Here is a 21,435-nt window from a genome sequence, read left to right as displayed (position 1 = left end):
AGTGTCACATGATTCTTCAGTACAATGTACTACAAACTGGAAAATGTTTTCCTTTGTGTTTCTGAAACATTTTGCTTACAGTTGATAACGTTGTCAAAACAATCCCCCACTGACCTGCGAAAAAGACTACAATTGCTGTATTATGTATGCCAAGCCAGTAGTTGGCGATATCACTTTGAAAAGGAACACTATGCGCCTGCTCACATACTGTACCTATAGACTTAACACGCAATACGCATGCGCATGACGTCACTGTTTTCACAAATTTTTGTTATAGTTTTTATATATTCTGCAGACTGTTTGCAAAAGGTTTATTCTATAATATCTTCTACTTCAGGACAGAGATTTAGAGTCCTGGGGTCTGAAACTCTGACAGCAGGGGAAGTGAATGATTCCAACACCCCACGTTCACATGTCAAGCTTTAGGAAGTGGCTGAAGAAAACTGGAGCTCACCAGCTGTCTCGATTCAAACACTGAGCTGACATAGTTCTAAAAGCTCATTCATACCACTTTAAACAGACAAGAGGAAGCCTCAGAACTTGCTTGATTTTCAATTCAAGGCTGCTTCCATGAACTACATTACAAGTCCAGTTTTCTGTTCCCAAGCCCCTATGCCCTAAAGTCCATCAGGATAAATCCGCATCATCTGAAATGACAAACTTGTGATGGAATATTATAAACGATGAATATGAAGCAGATCATTTTCACTCTCTTTGTCCATGTGAGTCACATGTTTATCTTGTCTGAAGATGAAAGTGAATAAAATATAAGTAGTTTTATCAAACAGCACGTTGCCAGTAGATGTGGAATGTCTTTTTTAAATGTGGGAAAATTCCTCTCTAGTCCCTAAGAGAAAAGCTGTTGTTAGGTTAAAGGTCTTAAAAGGCAATTTCCCAGAAGCCCATCCTTAAATAGTTAGCCATGAATATCTTTTTAATGTGAAAATGCACACCATTATGGACATCCAACTCTAAATGATGTTTTTGCTTTGTGCAGCATGCCCTGTACCTTTTAGTTTATTCTGCAGGCTGTTTTGTATAATTACTTTATAATAGTGATCTTATTTGTATAATTTTAAACAGACAAGAAGTTGTATAGCAGTTTGATAGAGCTTGGCCTTTGGTCTTTCAGGACAGAGTGGGAGAAATGTGTATTTAAACCTCAAACCTCTCTAATTTCCCACAAACCTCCCAACACACATGCATTCAGGAAGTGTCAAGCCTCTTCCTGCCAATGCGAGCTAATAATGGGGTTTCACAGTCCAACCAAACAAAAAGCAGGACCAAATTAGAGAGAAGGGTCTTCTGCCTAGAACCAGAGCCTTGAGTTTCCATTACATTTATGTAAACTCCACTTAGGAGCCTGTAAGGCATTGTACTCTTCTGAAACCAGTTTTACAAATCATATCAGTATTACAGGCCAAGATACTACAGTAAACACTGGACGGTCATGTATTGGACAGTCAGTGTATCATTCTGTGTTGCAGAAGGTCATGAGTTGTTTAGTAATTTAGTTTCATTAAAAGCTTTTTATTTATTTATTTTTGGCTTTTTTAAGTTACAGTATGTTTTCATAGAACATCAAACATTAAAAAAAATAAGAGAAACATACGACATACGTTCAATTATTATAATAACCCAAAATTATAAAGGGTTCAGTTGGCAGCATCAGAAATCATTTTTGTTAATTGAAATAAATCTGATAAATCTCATATATGTGTATGTGTATGTGTATGTATGTGTGTGTGTGTGTGTGTGTGTGTGTGTGTGTGTGTGACCCTGGGCCACAAAAACCAGTCATAAATGGTCAATTTTTCAAAATTGAGATTTATACATTACCTGAAAGCTGAATAAATAAGCTTTCTTTTGATGTATGGTTTGTTAGGATAGGACAATATTTGGCCGAGATACAACTATTTGAATATCTGAGGGTGCAGAAAAATCTCCGTTCAATTATTATAATAACCCAAAATTATAAAGGGTTCAGTTGGCAGCATCAGAAATCATTTTTGTTAATTGAAATAAATCTGATAAATCTCATATATGTGTATGTGTATGTATGTGTGTGTGTGTGTGTGTGTGTGTGTGTGTGTGTGTGACCCTGGGCCACAAAAACCAGTCATAAATGGTCAATTTTTCAAAATTGAGATTTATACATTACCTGAAAGCTGAATAAATAAGCTTTCTTTTGATGTATGGTTTGTTAGGATAGGACAATATTTGGCCGAGATACAACTATTTGAATATCTGAGGGTGCAGAAAAATCTAAATATTGAGAAAATTGCCTTTAAAGTTGTCCAAATGAAGTTCTTAGCAATGCATATTACTAATCAAAAATTAAGTTTTGATATATTTACAGTAGGAAATTTACAAAATATCTTCATGGAACAAGAACATGGCATAAAAGAAAAATCAATCATTTTGACCCATACAATGTATTTTTGTGGTCCATGGTCACATATATTATGTGAAAACTATTATATGAAAAATGTTTGCAACTAACTGAAAAAAGTTTACATTGAAATACTGAAATTACAAAAACTAAAAACAATTAAAAATAAATGAAATTTAAATATTAAAAAGTCACAAAAAACAAAATTACTAAAGCTAAAATGAAAACTAAAAAATCTAAGTTACAAATGTCTAATATAAATAATATTAAAATAACACAGGACTGCATAATTTGTATGTGGAGAAATAGAGAAAAAAATGGAGATGCTTTAGAAACCTTAGCTGTTATTTTTATTTTGATGATACATACACATACTAAAAGAAAGAAAAGGAACAGAGTTAAGGAGAGAGCAGATGCAGAGAGAGGAGAGGGGGAAAAGAAAACAAGAGGAAAAAGAAAAGTGTGAAAATGGGGCCCAATAAAAATATGTGCAGCAACACTAACAGATGACGACACATGAAGCCAGAACACTCACTAGTGAAATGTCTCTCCTTATGAAACTGTGTGCAGTTTCAGGTATTAGATGAATTCTAAATATACTTATTATAATCAACATAGCTCTTCCTCTGTCCACCATCTTGGATTCATTTTTAACATAGCTTGTTGCAAAGCATTATGCAATTAGAATTTAGCATAAAAAAGGTATCTTTAAAGAAAGCAAAGAAGTTCCATGATTTTTAAAACAGCTTTCATGTCAGCTTTTGCACTTATAATGCTTTTAAATGCTGCACTTTTTGGTTGTTTTTGCGTGTCAGAATGAGAAGGAGAGAAAGTGTGGCGCATTACTCACAGCTGGAACAGTCTTCTCCACGCCAGCCGCTCTCACATTGGCAGCGATCAGGTGCTACACAGCGGCCATGGACACACTCCTTAGTGCAACGTGCTACACACACACACACACACACACACACACATAGAGCAGGAAGGGAAACATAAACAAAATACAAAAACAAACCGGTCAAAACCATTAAGGTAGAGGTAAAACATAAATTTAATACTCACGAACACATTTATTTCTGCTCTCATAAAAGCCACGACAGCACTGATACCTCCTACGATAGTCCATTTTCACCACCTGCCTATAAAGTGTTTTATAGGTGATCCTGGAGAGTGAATGAGAGAAATAAAAGTTTAATAACCTTAATTTTAAACATGGAAAAATACACAGTCTGAATGCAAGTACACCACACAGTAGTCATTATTTCATTATCACAAATCAGCTGTTGTTGGAATATACTATAGAGACTTCTGATTCAATAGTTGTCTTGGATCAACATTTGGCACCTTTTTTTTTACAGAAAAATATAATATTTAGAAATGTATTAAAAGTTCGGTACCCTTCCCATTCGCCTTATTTCAGATTCAACTTAAAAAGGCCTTTGGGAGCCAGTGTAAGACCGGCAGGGAGAGCAAGTTTCCATGCCAGTATTATAATAAAGGGAGCGTGTGTGAACGCCAGCATCACAATTATTTGGATTCAAAGCAATTTTCAGACTTTACAAACCAAACAATCCCTTCAATGACCGAAAACCTCTGCAGCTCAGTAGGATGAAAGAATTCTTGCTGCATTCAGTCTAAGTCAGCTCAGTGTAACTGTGAGCAAATGCTTGAGTGCATGTGTGTTTGTCAGTGTATGTCACCTGTGCCGGGTGCATTTGTTAGCGCTCCAGGGTTCAAAGCAAGTCTCTTCATACTTCACTTGGTCGAAAGGTTGAGCATATGATTCCTTCACTGAAGTGGTGAAACTAGAAAGGAACAAAGATTTTGTCATGTTCACCAGTCACTTGTTATTTTGCATCATTCAACTTGATGTACCACACAATAATTGCTGGAAATGTCCTGGTAGAGTGTTTTGCTCAAGGGTATTACAGAGCTGCCCAGTTTGTAGAGCTAAAACTGAGAAGAGAATTCACTTTTTTTCGAATGACAGTTTTGAATTTATGAGTAAAATAAGGTCTGTGGTAGAGATTACTTGAAAAGGATCTCACATATTTTTTTTCCCTACATAAAAAAATGTAGACTTTCTGACTTAAAAGATATTTACATTTTATGGTTTAATGATTCACAAATAAATTTTAAAAGCTGTAAAAATTTCCATCCATCCATTTCCAAACATTTTGTCCTATAGCAGGGCTGTCCGAACTCGGTCCTGGAGGGCCGGTGTCCTCCAGAGTTTAGCTCCAACCCTAATTAAACACACCTGAACCAGCTAATCAAGCTTTTACTAGGCCTAGAATCTTCCAGTCAGGTGTGTTGAGGCAAGTTGGAGCTAAACCATGCAAGACACCGGCTCTGCAGGACCGAGTTTGGACAGCCCTGTCCTATAGGGTCACAGACATTTAAAAATATATATATAATATAATATAATAATTGTTTAAAACATGAAGTATATTGTCTGAAACTGGTCTTGATATGTTTTGCAGTTTTGCTTCTTGGGTAACATTTGGGTATCTCGTTTAACAAACTATATTTAGATCCTTTAGACTGAGTTTTACATTTTCACATTTTGACTGGATTTTTACCGTGTTGTTGTTGTTTGACTTGTAGACATTGATCTACAACAGCAGTTTTGGTTGCCATCATGCATTGGAGCAGATCATCTCTATTGGCACTGCTTTCTGTGCTCTATATTGGAGCAGATGATTCTTACCTTTCCCATAAGCTGCAAACATTTGGATCTCGGGGGTCCAAAGACAATGACAGTTCACACACACAGCCCAAGACAAACAGGACCACACAGATCTCCGCCGTCTTCATCCTGCTGTAAAGAGAAAAACAGTCAACTAACTTATAAAACACTAAAACTCTGCCTATCAGAACTGTTGATGTGACACTGCAAGGCCAATGCAAAACTCTCCTTCCATTTTAAGACATATTGAAGCCATCTGGTTTTATTTATGAGGATGCTTTAGGCACTCGTAGGAAAGGGACAGACAAGCCTCCCATGGTGAGGATTTCGGAAACTAACAGTAACTTTATGAGCACATGCTTTCACACACACACATACACAGGACACACACACAGTCTTCAGAGCAATCTCAGGATACGTACTGGCACTATAAGGAGTCTATTCCTTCAGTGTCGGTGTTAACAGAGGTCTTCCCTGTCTGGACACCTATTGGAATTACTATTGTGTCTTGATATTTCCCCACTGTAGGTGTCTTTATATTTTAGGAAGGGGGTTGCTCCCAAGGGGAACATCATTTTTGGGGGTCTGTGGCATCAAAAAAAATTAAAACCCCTGGTCTAGTAGACCTTTTGAGTGAAATAAACTATCTGAAATGATATTGAATCACAAATCACTGCCTGTTTGGTTTGAGGATGAATAAAGAAACGCAAACTTTGTGCAATAACACTGAAACCTCTGAAAAAGTCATATGAAAAGTCAGTTCATCATCACATGCAAATCCTAAATCAAACTAGATACAAACAGAACTAAAGAGGCCAGAATATTGTGGGTAGATGTCAGGCTTTCATTAAGAGCTATAGGATATTATAGGTCCCCTTACTGGGGTGGAGTATATTCTCCCTGTTCTTTTTTTTTGTTTTTTTTCAGGGCTTTGTTAGAAAAAGTGTTTGCGACCACATTAGGATTCCTGTGAGCTGAGAAACTAGAAGCATATTTAATGAGCAGCGCACCATGACAGAGAGTCTGTGACAAACAAGTGGTTTAAATCTGAACCCAAGGCTGCATTAATTGCATTTACATCTAAGTAAACAACAGTTTTATGCTATATTATGCTGAAATTGTGTACATCTCTAGCAGGATACTTGGCTTGTGCAAGGATGCTGACTGTTCAAGTGCTACCTCAATACAAAATCCATCACAATAAGTTTATGACACATGCAACGTTAATATAAAAATATTATTTTTAGCACAGAAAGCAGATGCTATATCTCCATCTAGGAGGAGGATGTAACAAAAAGTGAGTTTAAAAACATCTGGAATTGGAATTACATCAGAATTACTCCTGAAATAAGTTTCCTTTACGGTTGATTCAACATTACAATTACATTTCATTATAGTAAACAATAACCAATAATATTTAAAAAAATATAAATATATTTTATATAATTATATTTATCTATAATTATAATTATACATCATTTAAAATATACATCACAGTAATGGTTCCTGACTTTTTGTTGGGACCTCAATTATGTTTCACTGACTGATTCAACCTGGTAACTAACAAGTGAGTATATCGCAAATCTTTTTTTGAGTGACTTGTTTTAAAAAAAACAGTTCATAAGAGTCATTTGTGCACAAATCAGACATCATGGCACTGTTCGCTCATTGCTGCTTGCAGGAAAACAAATGTTGGCACCAATGCCAACTAGATTTTTTGTAATGTTGTCCATTTGAGCCTGGAGTTAGTCATGTAAGATCCAAGTGAGTCTGATCGCTCTTGCTAAACTGTTGCAGGGCTGCAGGGCTTTAAAAGGTGCAGTATTAAACCATGAGATGATTTTAATGAGCCGAACAGATGCGGTGCCCGCATTCGCCTGCTTTCATGTGGACAAATTATGTGGAGGACGCATGACACGGCACAAACGAGAAGGGGAGAGAGAGTGCAGGATTTCTTTCATCAACATTTTGTTTGCATCTGACACCAAGGATTGGTGCCACATTAAAAATGAGTACCATACGGCAGGTTATTTTTAGGGGACCCACTCACAAATGTCAAATGCTCCACATCCGAGTATTAGCGTGAGTGAGAGTGCTCTGATCACCCAAACCAAAGACATTCTGTCATTTAAAAGGCCTCACAAGGCTGCTCCTGGGTGAAGATAAGAGCAGAATGGAAAATGTATGAAAACACATGTAGTCATCTCTTTCTGGCTGGTTCAGTAAAGTGCAGTCCTCATGCTCGGGAAGAGTCCAAAGTCAATTCACAGGATTATCATTCACACAAGATATAAGCTTTTCATGCAGTTGGATACTGTGATTGAATTTCCATGGTTTTAACTGTTTTATTTGATATGACAATAATTTAACATCTAGACAACTGGGGAAACTGTGTGTGCGTTGATATCTTATTATTGTACAACAAACAAAGCATGAGACGTGATACCTGAAAATGAGCTTTCATGAACTGGTTTTATTTAACGAGCCAGTGAAAAAGATTCACAAACGGCCTCAAACTTGCCTGTGAATTAGTGGTTTGAATCGGACTCAGTAAGCGAATCGTTCAGAGTCATCACAGATTTCACAACTGAATTTTGCTCAATGTATCACGAGTCATTTGTCTGTTACATCCGATTTGACATGAACAGTAATTGTTTCTGGGTCTATACCTTAGGTTTTAGAGACTTCTCAAATAGACTAAAAAATAGACTCATCAGTCTATGTATTGATGGTTGAATTCAAGAACAGCATAGCTAGTGCTCTTACTATTTCTTTCTCAACTAAAAAAGTAATATGTCTCTTGAATGTTTCATTATAGGAGCTAATGGCTCTTTCGTGTGGAGCTTTGCTTTGGCCATAGTGTTGCATCTCATGCTGTTTTTGAACATCCTGCAGTGTGCACTGTGGTTTTAAGAAACTGTGTCAAGTTAAAAATAATCCACATTTTAGAAAAGCCTCTCAAGATACCTTCATTCTGATCTATTTAGCATCTCTATTTAGTGATGAAATGTTTCCGATTGAGGTCAGGTGGGCATAACTAGCCCAAGAGTACCTTGTGCACTTTTTGCAAACTACTTTAGGAACACTAATAAAAGTTGAAAAAAAATGAACATGCAGTCACAGTTTCTCGTAAGTCTATTTCAGCTTTGATTAGAGTGAATTAAATTTAGATTAAAAACTCTTTAGGTTTTAATGCTGGTGCATGGGGTTATTCTACAATTCATGGCATTGATCAGATTTCCTTATTTCCTTTCCTGTCCCTCTCCACGACTGCTTGAGGCTGCATGCTAATTTAAGGAGAAAAGATTAGTCATTATTTGGAACGGAGGGACACAGGGAAAGGAAAATAAGAAGAAAAGAAAAATGAGCCATCAAAAAAGACAGCCAGAAAGACAGGGAAACAAAAAAGGAGAGAGAGAGAGGGGGGAGAAAGGTTGCATAATAGCTCTCCGCATGCATAAATAGTCTCTAATATAACATCTCATAATAATCATTCCAGTTCTCCTCCAATTCCACAGACCACTGACAAATGTAGCAAAGAGCAGATATCCTGGCAGGATCCAACTAACGCGCGGTCATTCAAGCAAAGAAGCACATATACTGAAACTGCCAAATCTGCTATGAAGTATATTGGGGAAAGGCTGGAAAATGAGAAAAATAAGCTCTTAAACAGTCAACATGTCTTTCTAAAGCCGCTGTTAGAAATCCACTTCAACAAAGAATCAGATTTGTGTATTATTCGTAAAAATAACACATAAACCTCTACGCCCCTCCAGAGAGCATCCAAAACTGACATCAGAACTTGGAAGATGCAGGACTGAACACAAATTCATGGCCATTCGGAAAGCCAGTGTATTTGGCCCTTCCGTTTTAAAAAAGGATGGTGGCAACACAACAGTAGCCAGATCTTTGGGAACACGGCCAGCTGAAGCTTATCTGTGAGGTCATACCGCATGCCTGCTCCTCAAAGCGTGTGTTCATACACACAATTTATTGTTGCAGTTTATTTGACATTGCAATTTTTACATTTCATTAGATTTAATTTGAGTAGTTTGTTGTACACAAGCAGAACAGTTTATTGCTCTCTGGAGTACTTGATGGGTCAGTTTCGTACACTTAAAAAAATTAGTGTAGGATTTACTTTGAAACTGTTTTCAATCGGAAATTGCTAGTAAATTTCACAAACAATTACAAAGAAACGGCAAGTAACATTTTTGAATAGCATTTTCTGATAAAACATACTCCAATAATCTTTATTTACAACTTCAAAAAATATTTTTTACATTGTATAATGACCAGTAAACATTATACTTTAAAACTAATCACCAATAATAGTCAAACCAATATTTTTTAATTGATTTGGTAATGAATAATAAGTAGGATATTACACAGTCAGCCTGTCATTATCAAAAAATAAACTCTGATCATTATATATCATTATAACTCACACTCCCGTCTTACTCTCTCACTAATTACATTTTTTTCTAAGCATTATTTTTCATATCAGTATTGGTGGTATCTGGTACAGAGAACAGACGAGAAATATTAACTTCTTCTCCATTGTAGCACAAGTAGGATGTGACGGTTTGTTGGTGTGTTATTTGTCCTGCCCCTCCTCCACTGCGACTAGACAACTGGATAGAAAGTGACAGTGATAAACACTGCATTTTCCACAAAGTTTAACATTTTTCAACATTTTGTGCCGAACTCAAAAAAACGCTTCCATTGAAAACAATTGAAACATGCACTAGGCTCAAGAAAAACACTTTGGTGGTCACACACCCTTATTTTAATCATAAGTTTGCTCAGCAAACGTCAATGACAGTTTAACTTGTCCATGCTCGCAAGTGACAATGATATAAGCGGCACAAGTTATTTTAATGCATACCTTTGCATTGAGTGGATCTATGCCTCAATGTTGTGCATTAAAATAGTTTTATGCACACCTAGCCATGCATTATCCCTTACATAATAGCCTGACTGTAAATGATTGATTGTTGTTCGAGCTAGTACACATTAATTCAAAGCCAGAAGGAGACAGAGTTCATGACTGCACTAACCACTCAAACCAAAGTCAAACTCAGTTTCAATCACATTCAACCTCATAAAAACATCTCAACAGTCTGAGAGTGAGCGAAGGGTTGCTGTTGTCTATTATAACAACGGTACTGTCGCTGACCCGCTCCTGTTCTGGCAGTACGGATGTATGTTATTTGCCACACCGTTGTTTACCTTGCCAGAAAGAGACTAATAATGCAAAGCTGACTGTCATCTGACCAAAACCCCAGTCCTGGCTCAGACACTAACTCCAATTAAACCAGTAAATCTAAGTTACGGTAAACTGGCATAAAAGCCCCATAATATAAAACATCTGGGGCTGAATTTCAAAACACACTCTCAGCCTCCGCACCACAAAGTGTTTAGTTTGTTATGGTCTGGGTTCAGTGTAGCGCCACATAGTGTGTGTCTATGTGTCTTTAAGTATGGGGGTGGGGGGTAGTGAACCCCTCATCAATAAACCAGGGGTTAGTGAGTCAGTGCAATATTGCACCCCACCCGTTTTTCCATGTTTAATGCTACACTAATCTCAAAGGCTGTGGTGATGTGTATTTCTATGGTAAACGCTTGGGTTTGGCAAACCCCGACTCACTAGGAGTATTTTGTGTTGCAGATTCATACTGTAAAATCATATGTTTATGTCTCTGCTAGAAAAATAATTCTCAGGCCAAACGCTTCATGATTTGAGCTGGCTGTTTTATGCAGCTTGGTGCAATTTTATTTACGCACATTACCTACCTCATAAAAAAACATTACCGCCACACAGGAAGAGCAGAGTCTGGTGGGATTGTGGGAAGGCGTCATATAGGGACCGGGTCTAAACCGCCAGAATATTCACTTATGGGCCATACAAGCCATAATTACACTGGAAAATCACAAAAAACTGGCAGCTAGAGTTCGTTCTGATGCATCTCAAGTGACAATGGATACATTGCAGTTGAAATGTGACTTTGCAAAGACAATTAATTTAGATTTGTAGGTTAAAAATTTTTTTTTATTATTGCAAAGTGTTTTTAATTAATTTAGTAACTAATTACAGAAATTATTTTATAATTGTAAAATGTAATTATAAAAATAATTATAATTATTTTATATACAAACTCATTATATATCATTTAAATATTATTATTTATTATTTCAATTCGATTTATATTTTAAATATCTTCATTAATTACCATAACCTATAGACCAATTGATGATTCAATCTGAACTCATAGTTTATTGTTATTAAGACATCCCTTATATTGAAAATCGTTCTGTATATAATTCATAGCATTATATCATGTAATTCAGATTTATTTATTTGCCTGGGATACTGTTATTTGATTTATCTATCATTATTCAATTATTCACCTAACTGTGTAATGGAATATTTGATTTAGTACTTTACATTAATGATGTTCTTTTCAAAAAAACAAATAATTACAAATACACACAGTACATTTTCTCCTAATCTTTCTTTATAGTGAGAGAACAACATCAACAAGCATCTTCACTTTTGATGTATAGGAATAGCTGGAATGTTTAACCCTCATAACTCAGTTTTTGCATTGCTGTTAGGATATGCCACAAACACAGCACAATTTGTTCCTTTCTGCAAACAGCAACACGTTTCTGTTTTTACTTTTAACAGAAAACACAGAGCTTCGAGGGGAATGGCTGTTCACAGCACAGATGGATTTGTAATACTGTTCTTCACCATATGAGTAACAGAGGTCTCAAACCCAAACACTCTTAGCAGATGAAGTGACATGTTGGTTGCTGTCTGCCAACCCTAAGCTAAAACCCCCCTTTACCAGCTTTCACATGCTGTTGCCCAAGTAATTGTGATGAAAACCATATAAACACCACTGTAAAGAACTGCTTGAGAAAGAAAATCTGAATGACTAAACACGCCTCCTAAAATAACCATCAAGTGCTTTTGTATTTTTGTATTACATTTAAAGACCTTTCTGTTTCTAGTGTTTTTTATTACATTTTATTAAATGAATATATTATGAAAATGCAATTTTTTTTAATAAAAAAAGTATTTTGTCTATATAAAGTGCGTGTGTGTGTCAAGTATACATACGTGGGTTTTCGATCAGCTGTTTAGAATCAGAACTTGCGACGCTAGGCTCGTGAATGAATCACTCTTTTGATTGGTCAAATGGGTCAGTTTGATTCATTCGGACTGTTCACTCATGCACTGAATCGTTTGCAGAAGTTTCTCACATCAAAATAGTAATGAGGAGTTTTATAAGACATAAAACAAAAGAGCAATCAATGAGGTGGATATGTAATTACAATCCTTTGTAGGAAACAAAACTTGCAAATGTCTGTCAATTTAATCATTTACATCCAAAACAGTATCAAAAAAGAGTGTCAAAATATGGTCACACTTTTTTGATGGGGGTTTGCGAGATTACTGATGAAAGGCTAGAAGGTGGTCCTTGACAAAAAAAAATTATAATCCCTGTTCTGAAACCATATAAAAGCTTTGAGAGAGCAGACCCAAATTTTAAGTTATTTACAGCATTGATTCTTTTATATTCTTTGAAATTGTGTTCCTTTCAGAAAGCTCCAGTCCCACAGTATTTGCATAGAAAAGCACACGTTTCTTCCTTTTGTGCTTCAAAGAAGAAATTCAAACAGGTTTACAAAGACATGGGGTGGGGGGTGATAGGAAATTCAACATTCGTTCAACTAACAGTTAAAAGTTTCAGATCTAGCAGTAGGATTCTGTGAGACTGACAGTGTCTGGCCTCATTGGGTTTGGCTATGGAACAGAAGCTTATGTCATGCTCTGCTCTGCGGCTGGTCTGCAGCTCCTCTAAAAAGAGAAAAACAGGATATGTGGGGGCCCTTCCTCCTTTATCGCTCTCTCTTAACACCCGCCATCTCTCTGGGGTCAAGACACCACTCTTCCACACTCGCACAGCCGAGACCGACCTGACCGCTCCGCATGCATCGAAGAGCCTGATTCCAGATATCCATCAGCAACCACACCCCTGCGTCCGCTTAATCTCGGAGGCAAATTTGACCTTGTGTGTTTTTTTGTTGGTGAGTGGTAACCGATTCTAGTCCCAAGGTGGGTTTGTGCCCAGCTGGCTTATGTCATACTCGCTATATCCGCATGACTGGAGGAAACTACATTCGCACAGATAATACGATAAGGCCGCTGTCATCACATGCTGATGTATGTTTTGAAGAGTCAGAGAAGACAACAGTCACCTATAAACAGAAAAGGTTTCTCATCAGGGTGTGTTTTGTGAATAAAGGCGTTTTAAAGCAGCGTAGTCAGTGCGACCAAAAATGGACAGATGAGACTTTATTTTTGGCTTTGTGTGTTGTGATATTTCAGCATGAGTGTTTTAAGTGGTGTTAAGTTTTCTGCCATTTAAAGGCATGGAGTCGAGAGCTCCTGAGGCCTTGTGGGGGACCTCACAGTTTGACAGCTGGTTCCTGCTAGACATTGTAGACCATATAACCACAGACTACATGACTGTGGCTTCACTAGGCCTAAGACACGTGGTGGCCAAACAAACAAAACACATTTCTATACAAACACAGGTTTATATATATACAGTATATATATATATATATATATATATATATATATATATATATATATATATATATATATATATACATGAATATGCTCAACTATATTTTTTTCAAGTATAGGTGCACACAACCGCACAAAATCAAATTATATTCACATAAAAACACACACACTTACGTTCACAAACTGTTAAACCAAACCCTCAGAGGCAGAGAAGTTAAAGAGATGGGCACTTCTGAGGTTTGAGCTTTTTAAAAAGACATGACCGAGCACCACCATAATTACATGGGCCATAATTTCTATGGCCCAGAACATGTCGGGGCAAAAACCAAAGCAGAAAAAGCAAGCTTTGCATTTAATTCAAAGTCTTTTTTTATTTTAAATTCAATTTTAATGTAAATTTTATCAATTGAAAGTCAGTTAATTTACTATTATAACTGTTATTATTGCTTGTAGGTTTCTTGTAAAAAACAGAAAGGTGTAAAGTGAATCAAACATCCACCTTCATGAATACTACAAAACTATGACATCTGGAATATTTATTCCTGATATGAATGTTTTTTCCAAACAGGAATTTGACAATAATTCCAATGGAATGTTGATGAACACCGCAGCATGACTCTTCACATCCTTATCTAACCGGAAATGTTTCCTAGCTTACCTCTTCCTCCTACTCACTTCTTCCTCTACTCCTCCTCTTCCTCTCTGCTTCCAGTGTGGTCTGAGATGTCCACCCACAAATATCATGACAAATGCACTCAAGTATATCTGCCCACTGTGAATGACTCATTTAACCTGTTCATGCTGCAATGCACAATGTATGAACTCATCATTACTTGACATTATTTTCAAGAGATGGTCTTGGGAGGAAATTTTCACACAAAACAAAACAAATGTGAAAAAAGGTTTTCACATTACATATTGGTTTATTCATTATCTTTAATTATATTTTATCCCAGTCTAGCTTTCTAATAAACCTGACATTCACTATGAATATTTTTTTTATTTTCATACACTGTAAAAGGTGGTGACTTGCAATTGTTACTATTTCTACCTGATTTAACCCTTAACAGTTAGGTTTGCTGGTATAAATTAATTTATATATTTTGGTTCAGTGATGTAAAATTATATTTTTGACTAAATTAAACCAGTTAATTTAGATCAGGTCAGGGGGGTTTTAGGTCAGCATTTTAGGTTACCTTTTTATGTATTTTAAGTTTGGATAAAAGTGTCTGCTAAATGGATAAATGTAAATATTATCTACACGTATAAACCCTCACCTCAAATCGATGCGACATTTACTGTGCAATATACTAAAAAGGGTTTACTTATTAGTTCATCAACTGTCCTTAATCAAAACACCATGAATTCAAGGAGTTGTAAGTTTTAGCATTAAGATATGTAAGCAATTTTAAATCTAAACAAATTCAGTGCATGACAAACTCATATAATTAGGACAGTCTGAGATTTTGAGTTCTGTAAACTGCTTTTGTTTTATATAGAGGCTTTGAGAGAAATTACAAGGATGTTTTTCACTTTTTGTTTCTTCCCAAAGGTACAGATGAGGGCAGTTTTCGTGTGCATATGATACGAAAGTTGTTGGCGTGCATATGATACGCAGTTTTCACGTACATATGATGTGCATCTACCCCACAACCCTAAACCTACCCATCGTGTAGCATATACACGCAAAAGTCAATTTTTGCGTATCAATACCAAGAGTTTTCGTTTTTATTTGGCATACTATTTATACGCACTTTCATGAGATCGGGTTGGATGAGGTTACCCTCTTAATTTCAGTGACATGTCCAAACATGACATCATGATGTTCCTTCAAAATGATTTATCTTCCTTGTTTTCCAATTCACACAGCATAAACAAGCGTGGACACTATTCTTCCATTGCATGGATAAAAGGAAAACTGAATACTCTTATAATCTTTTGTTTATTGCACTTGGGACAGTGACCCAGTTTAGATAATTGCTCTCTGAAATTTCTGTGGCAACGATTGTTGCCGAAGACTGATAGGAAGAAGATAAGATTTAATTTTAGCTCCAGCTGTGCTGGTATGTCAATCACAAATTCATGAATGATTGGCCAGTAGCTTACAGGACAAAGATGTGCTGCGTTTCCTCTGTCAGTTCAACAAAGTATACACTATGTCATCCATAGAGAGGAAATGCTGAACAAATGTGTATGTGTGTAAAGAAACAGCCAGGTCAATCGTCACAAGCCCACATGAGCGTACTTGAACTCCACGTGCACATGCATGCCTACGTATATAAACAGCTCTCTTGAAATGGGGGGTCTCTAGTGTGACGCCCCCTCCCCTACTGGCTAAATTGATTGCAGATTTCCATGAGTGCAGAGCTGGCTTGTGTATGTGCGTGTGAGGCCCTCAGGAGTCTGGGCGTACAGTCAGAACACATGCGAGAGAGAGAAAAAGGAAGAGAAAAAGAGTGCCGCAGTCCCAATAGGACCCAAAGGAACATCACTCCATGCAGTCTGGAGACCCAGAATCACAGCTGTGGAGTGTGGAGTCAGCTGAGCAACATCTCAGTGAGAGACATTTTCTTGAAAGAACTTCTGCCAGCACCATCAATGTAACAACTGTGGAATATGAGTTAAAATCTAGAATTTTAAAGTGGCATCAAACATCAAAATGTGAAATTTACAATAGACAACATGAATTTAAGTGATTAGTACTTCAGAAAGGGTTCCCCAAAACCTCTGACCAATGAATTTCCATCCCATTTTCCAGTCATCTGCCTGCTCCATAAAAACCACTTTCTTTGTATTATACATTTACTGAATATTTAGAAATTCGCCATTTTTCCAAACTTATCCAGATCTGCAAATGACTAAATCAGCTTTGTTAACAGCTGCTCAAACAGTCCTCATCATCTCCATGAGAGATGCATCATATATCACCAGTATCACTAAAGTCTTTTCACTGTTTTGAGTATCTCAGTTTCATTTTGCTTTGGTTTAATGAATGAACTGCCACAAGACTGAAGTGAGATAACTGAAGTGAGACTCCACCCCCACCTCCCGTCTAAATCAACATTCTGTTGCCTGGCAAATGTATTTGTGAACACTAATATGGATTCTAGCTCGATCTGTGCAGTTAAGGAACTTTTAATATGTGTGCTTTTTCTCCCTTGTCTGTCTTGTTTTATTATACAGTCTGGACAGTACTGGATGTCTTGAGTATAGTAAAGCTGTCCCACACAGGAATTTACCTTAAGAGGCCCATTTATTTATGAGACAGAATAGCAAACATTTGGATCAGAATGAGGTGGCTGCTATGCCTGTGCAGACAGATGGACAAACTGCAGCAGGTTGTACTGATGATAAAGCTAATGCTGTGATAAATGAATTCACGTCCATATTTTTACATTTATATTTATTAAGATTTTTTTTTTTAGCAATTTTTTTATTACATTTTCAGGGATTTGGATCAGGCCTGGATCTATTCAAGCGAGTTTGACATAAAGCACTGAGCCTCCCCTAAGTGCAAAGAGGAGTGCAGCACTCAGAAAAAGCATTAGGACTGAATCCAGGTGCGTGATGAAACCAAAGCCTTCATATTTTCCCAACAAAATATCTTTGCAAAGCAACACTAAAATATTTTTCTGTTTGCCAGTTTAAGATCTGCTGTTTCTCTCTAGCTTTTGATAAAATGTGTGGGGATAATGCTGAGGGAATTGAGGGATTTGGTACCACACAATATAACTGCATTGCCCATTTGCTATCATTCATCTCCCTAGAGGAAGTCCGTTCGCTGCCAGTACATTCCTCTAAAAGCTTTCTGATTTACTCAACTGGCCATCGCTGCAGAGCCCTTCTGGAGAGTGAGGAGGAAGCCTGCTCCTTATTAAAACCGGCTTTTTATCGCCTTTTTACAGCTGAGAAAAATAGCCACATGTTCCTGAATCTTGAAAGTAAAGGTTTTCACTAGAGGAAAAGAAACACATCGCTCTCTGTCTGCCCTGAAGGTGACTCCATGAATTGCTTCTAGATTATCTTCCTCCTCTCACTCCCATCACAACGAAGACAATATTTGAACCCCAATCCAGAGGTTTCTTAAATGTTAAAGAGTCTTTCTAATATGCTGATTTGTAGCTCAAGAAACATTTCTTATTACTATCAATGTTGTGCTGTTTAATATTTGTGTGGGAACTGTGATACATATTTTTAAAAGATTCTTTTATGAATAGAAAATTCAAAAGAACAACATTTATTTGAAATCTTTCGTATTGTCTTTACTGTCACTTTTAATCAATTGAATGTGCCCTTGCTAAATAGAAGTATTAAAATAACATACTGACAACAAACTTTACGTCATACCTTTTACTATACCTGTTTTATATATTCTGCAGATTTTTTCAGTATTCTTTGATGAGTGAAAAAAACACCATTTATTTGAACTAGAAATCTTTTGTAACATTATAAATGCCTTACTTTCACTTTTTTAACAGTTTAATGCTTCCTTGTTGAATAAAGTATTAGGCTAATTTCTTATAAAAAAATCATACTGACCCCAAACTTTTAAATGGTAGTGTGTTTACATATCTTAACTAATTGGCTTCTATTAAATGCATCTAAAGGCTATAAACCTGATATGTGTAGGTCGTATATCTTCCACAACAAGGCAGAAATAACAGGATGAGAGTGAGAAGGAGAGACAGAGATGAGGGCAGGTATTTGCCAGATGCTGGACTCAGGATGTCCTGGGCACAAGAGAAGACCGAAAGAGTAACAGAGGAAACACGGGCAATTTCCTGTGCTGCCAATAAAATCTAAATCCAAACGAAATGAATTTTTTTCCATTCAGATCTTATTTCCATTTGCATCGGATGTGCTTGAGGATTCATTACTTAATGTACTGGTGTTTACAATTCATTGTCTGTAAGATAAATAATATCTGAGTCCACGGGCCTCAACTGTCTCCTCCTCTCATTCTGAAGAACACCAGTGTGTTTACCAGAAACAAACAAAAGGAAACATCTTTGGTCTGCCATCCAGTGACCATTTGCCTTCGGTAGACACCACAGGCACACTCACAATACACATAGTAAAATCTCCCTATTTCTGTGTCTCCCACATACATAAAAGTCAGTGTGTACTCACCTCATATTTTACCACAATTAATTTTCCGATTGGATCTCATGGGACAAACTTCAGCACAGTGCCAGTATGCCTTTTCCATAATACTAAAGCAAAAGGAAAAGTTGAGGAGGGTTATTATTTTCCCCCTGTCGTCTACCTGATTTAAAATACAACTGGCAGATTGAGATGGCAGGAGGACAGCTGTAGAATCAATGGCTGCAGGTCTGAGCTCAAATGTCAATCCCAAATATGAAGGACTGGATTTTTACATAACAATGACTTTGTTTTGACTGAGGGAAATGACAGATATAACTATGGCAGATCATAGCCCTTTCTGTATCGCAACAGTCTCAAAATGAGCTTTACTGCCAGCTGTCGTGATCATTTTTCAAGAGTTGTCCACTAACAAACACATCTATGTTTCTATATTTCACCCTAGATGGGTTGTTTGTCTTTTCTTCCGTGCAAACAGACCCTGCAAAACAACATCAGAGTCACTTTCCACTCTCCTAATGACTACCAGCTCTGCCGCTCTGCTTCAAACCTCTCCAAGACTGACCGACTTTCAGATCGGAGCAAAGATTAGAGATCTTCTCTCTGACTCTACAACTCTGTGGTGGTTCTGCAGTGAAAATAAACAGGGATGTGCAAACAAAAATGCAAAAAAAGTCCAATGGACAAATAAAGAAATGGGAAGAGCTTTAAGCAGAAGCCCACAGATCCAAAGCCCTCCTTATGCCTCTGCCTGCAAAAAGCATGAGTTAGAGAGGCTTATGTAAGCATGTGGTGGAAATATTACCCACCGTCTTCATCCGTTAACACAACACCCCCATCTCATCACCACTGACCTCCGTATGTTCTTTTCTTTGTGCTATTTTATTTCACCCTGAACTCATATAAAGTCACTTTTTGACATGAAGAAGGTTACAACTAATTATTTAAACAAAAAGATATTTTAAAAATTTACAAAATTTAAAATCAGATATTAAATTCTATTTTTTTTTGTTTACATATCAGATTCCGTTACAGAAAACCATTCCAGTTTATTAGCTGCTAATTTACAATTAATTTCATGACATAAATGATCTCATAACACAAGCAGCTGTGAACTACTGAACCAAGACCCCCTGGTGTAATCCAAAGAATTTCAGTTAAAGAGTCTGCCAACCCAGTGCTCACGGCCCAACAAAGAAATCATATCCACAGCAGATGTTTTTTACAAGGACCTCAGTATGCTGCTGTCCAGGTGAAACGTTTCTCCTGTGGAAATCACACTCTCTACTCTCTCAAGTCTCTACTCTCCAGATGTGAAACCATTGGCAGGTACTAGTGATTCTTTCTGAGCTCCTATTCATAAGTCTGACCTGTTTTACGGGATATTGTGGTCTGGAACAAAAAGATGGTGAAACAGGTAGTGGACTCATTGTAACTGTCTGGAATCATCTAGAACCAAGGTCAAGGTCGGCATCTCCTGGATCTAATGTGCTTTTTTGCCAATTGCAGTGCTGGGGTTTGTTTGTATCTGCAAGTGATTGACACTCCAAAATGTTGTGGGTAAGAAACACTCAAATAGCATGCAATGCTAAAAATCAACTACAAAAGAACAAAAAATATTGGCAGAGCCTTTGATATGACTCACAAAAAGATCAAATGTGTTCAGGGCACTGTGTCATTCCACCATTGTCCTTCACATAACACAAGGTGGTCCACACATTTAACAAGGTGTTAAATACAAATGACATGTACTTTTTTAACAATATATTTTATGCTGTTTTATGCAAATTTAAAAATTTAATCTGTGTTTAATTTGGTCTAAAAAACATTTATAATAAAAATGGACATCAATGTTTCAACAGCCAAATTGCACCTTAATTACAGGAAAAGCGCAATTTTTTCAGATATTTGCTTAGTTTTTTAAAATAAGGTTGTGTAAGCTAATGAAATCTACCAATGTAGGTTAGGTTTATTCTGTTTTGAAGTGCATTTACAGCAAACTATTAATTATAGGCCTACAATTTTGGTTTGCATGAATTATATAGTTTGTTTGAAAATTGTATTAAATTTGAGAGTGAACCCTAAGAAAAAGCAATCACATAATCTTATCAAAAATGCGAAGAAAAGTAGGCTATACAAAAGTGAATACATTCAGGAAATCGGTCATGTCCTTTGCAGGTTTGAAAAGTCTTGCATCGCATTAGCGTTAACTTTCTTACCTTACTGGAGAAGTGGCATCGAACTTTATTGAGCGATGTTCTGGAGTGTTCTGTCCCGAGGACAATTAAGATAGCCTACTCGTGCAGACGTATGTCCTTTTGTAAACTTCATAAACTTGAAAATAAATATTGAAGCTATGCCTTGCTCCCAAAGTGATCGCTAAGCCGATGTGCGCGTAATCACTCTGTATCTCTATGCTTTGCGCTGGAGAGCGCGCGACAGTGACAGAACCTCGAGTGCGCGAGGAGTGAGTGGGCACGCGCTTACGCCTACTGTATTCTCTCCCTCTCACTGTTTAGTTCTAACTATAGCTTTGTGTCTATTTAACAGTTTGGCATAAAACTCTCATTACAAAACATTATACAATACAATCTTAACATAGTTCATGTTTATTGACATTTCCATACACTGTTAAGCCCCGTTCAC

At 36.9% G+C, this 21,435-nt stretch overlaps 1 protein-coding gene across 2 annotated transcripts in view; it reads right to left on the bottom strand.

The window, feature by feature from the left end:
- LOC107597999 (platelet endothelial aggregation receptor 1-like) overlaps nucleotides 1–21,240 on the bottom strand; it is a 34,535-nt gene extending 13,295 nt beyond the window's left edge. Inside the window, exons 1-5 of one of the 2 annotated variants that reach the window (XM_016289235.1) lie at nucleotides 21,009–21,240; nucleotides 5,103–5,213; nucleotides 4,093–4,197; nucleotides 3,455–3,555; nucleotides 3,243–3,335 (exon numbers count right to left, since the gene is read on the bottom strand). In XM_016289235.1, coding sequence (XP_016144721.1) covers nucleotides 3,243–3,335; nucleotides 3,455–3,555; nucleotides 4,093–4,197; nucleotides 5,103–5,209 — 406 coding nt within the window. In that variant the 5' untranslated portion in view covers nucleotides 5,210–5,213; nucleotides 21,009–21,240. The remainder of the gene's footprint in view (nucleotides 1–3,242; nucleotides 3,336–3,454; nucleotides 3,556–4,092; nucleotides 4,198–5,102; nucleotides 5,214–21,008) is intronic. The other variant, XM_016289236.1, reaches the window with a different exon arrangement.
- Nucleotides 21,241–21,435: the final 195 nt, after the last annotated feature.

Source organism: Sinocyclocheilus grahami, unplaced genomic scaffold (genome assembly GCF_001515645.1).
Source record: "Sinocyclocheilus grahami isolate Dianchi unplaced genomic scaffold, SAMN03320097.WGS_v1.1 scaffold242.1, whole genome shotgun sequence".
In the NCBI taxonomy this organism is placed as follows: domain Eukaryota; kingdom Metazoa; phylum Chordata; class Actinopteri; order Cypriniformes; family Cyprinidae; genus Sinocyclocheilus; species Sinocyclocheilus grahami.
This window is presented reverse-complemented; position numbering and strand designations above follow the sequence as displayed.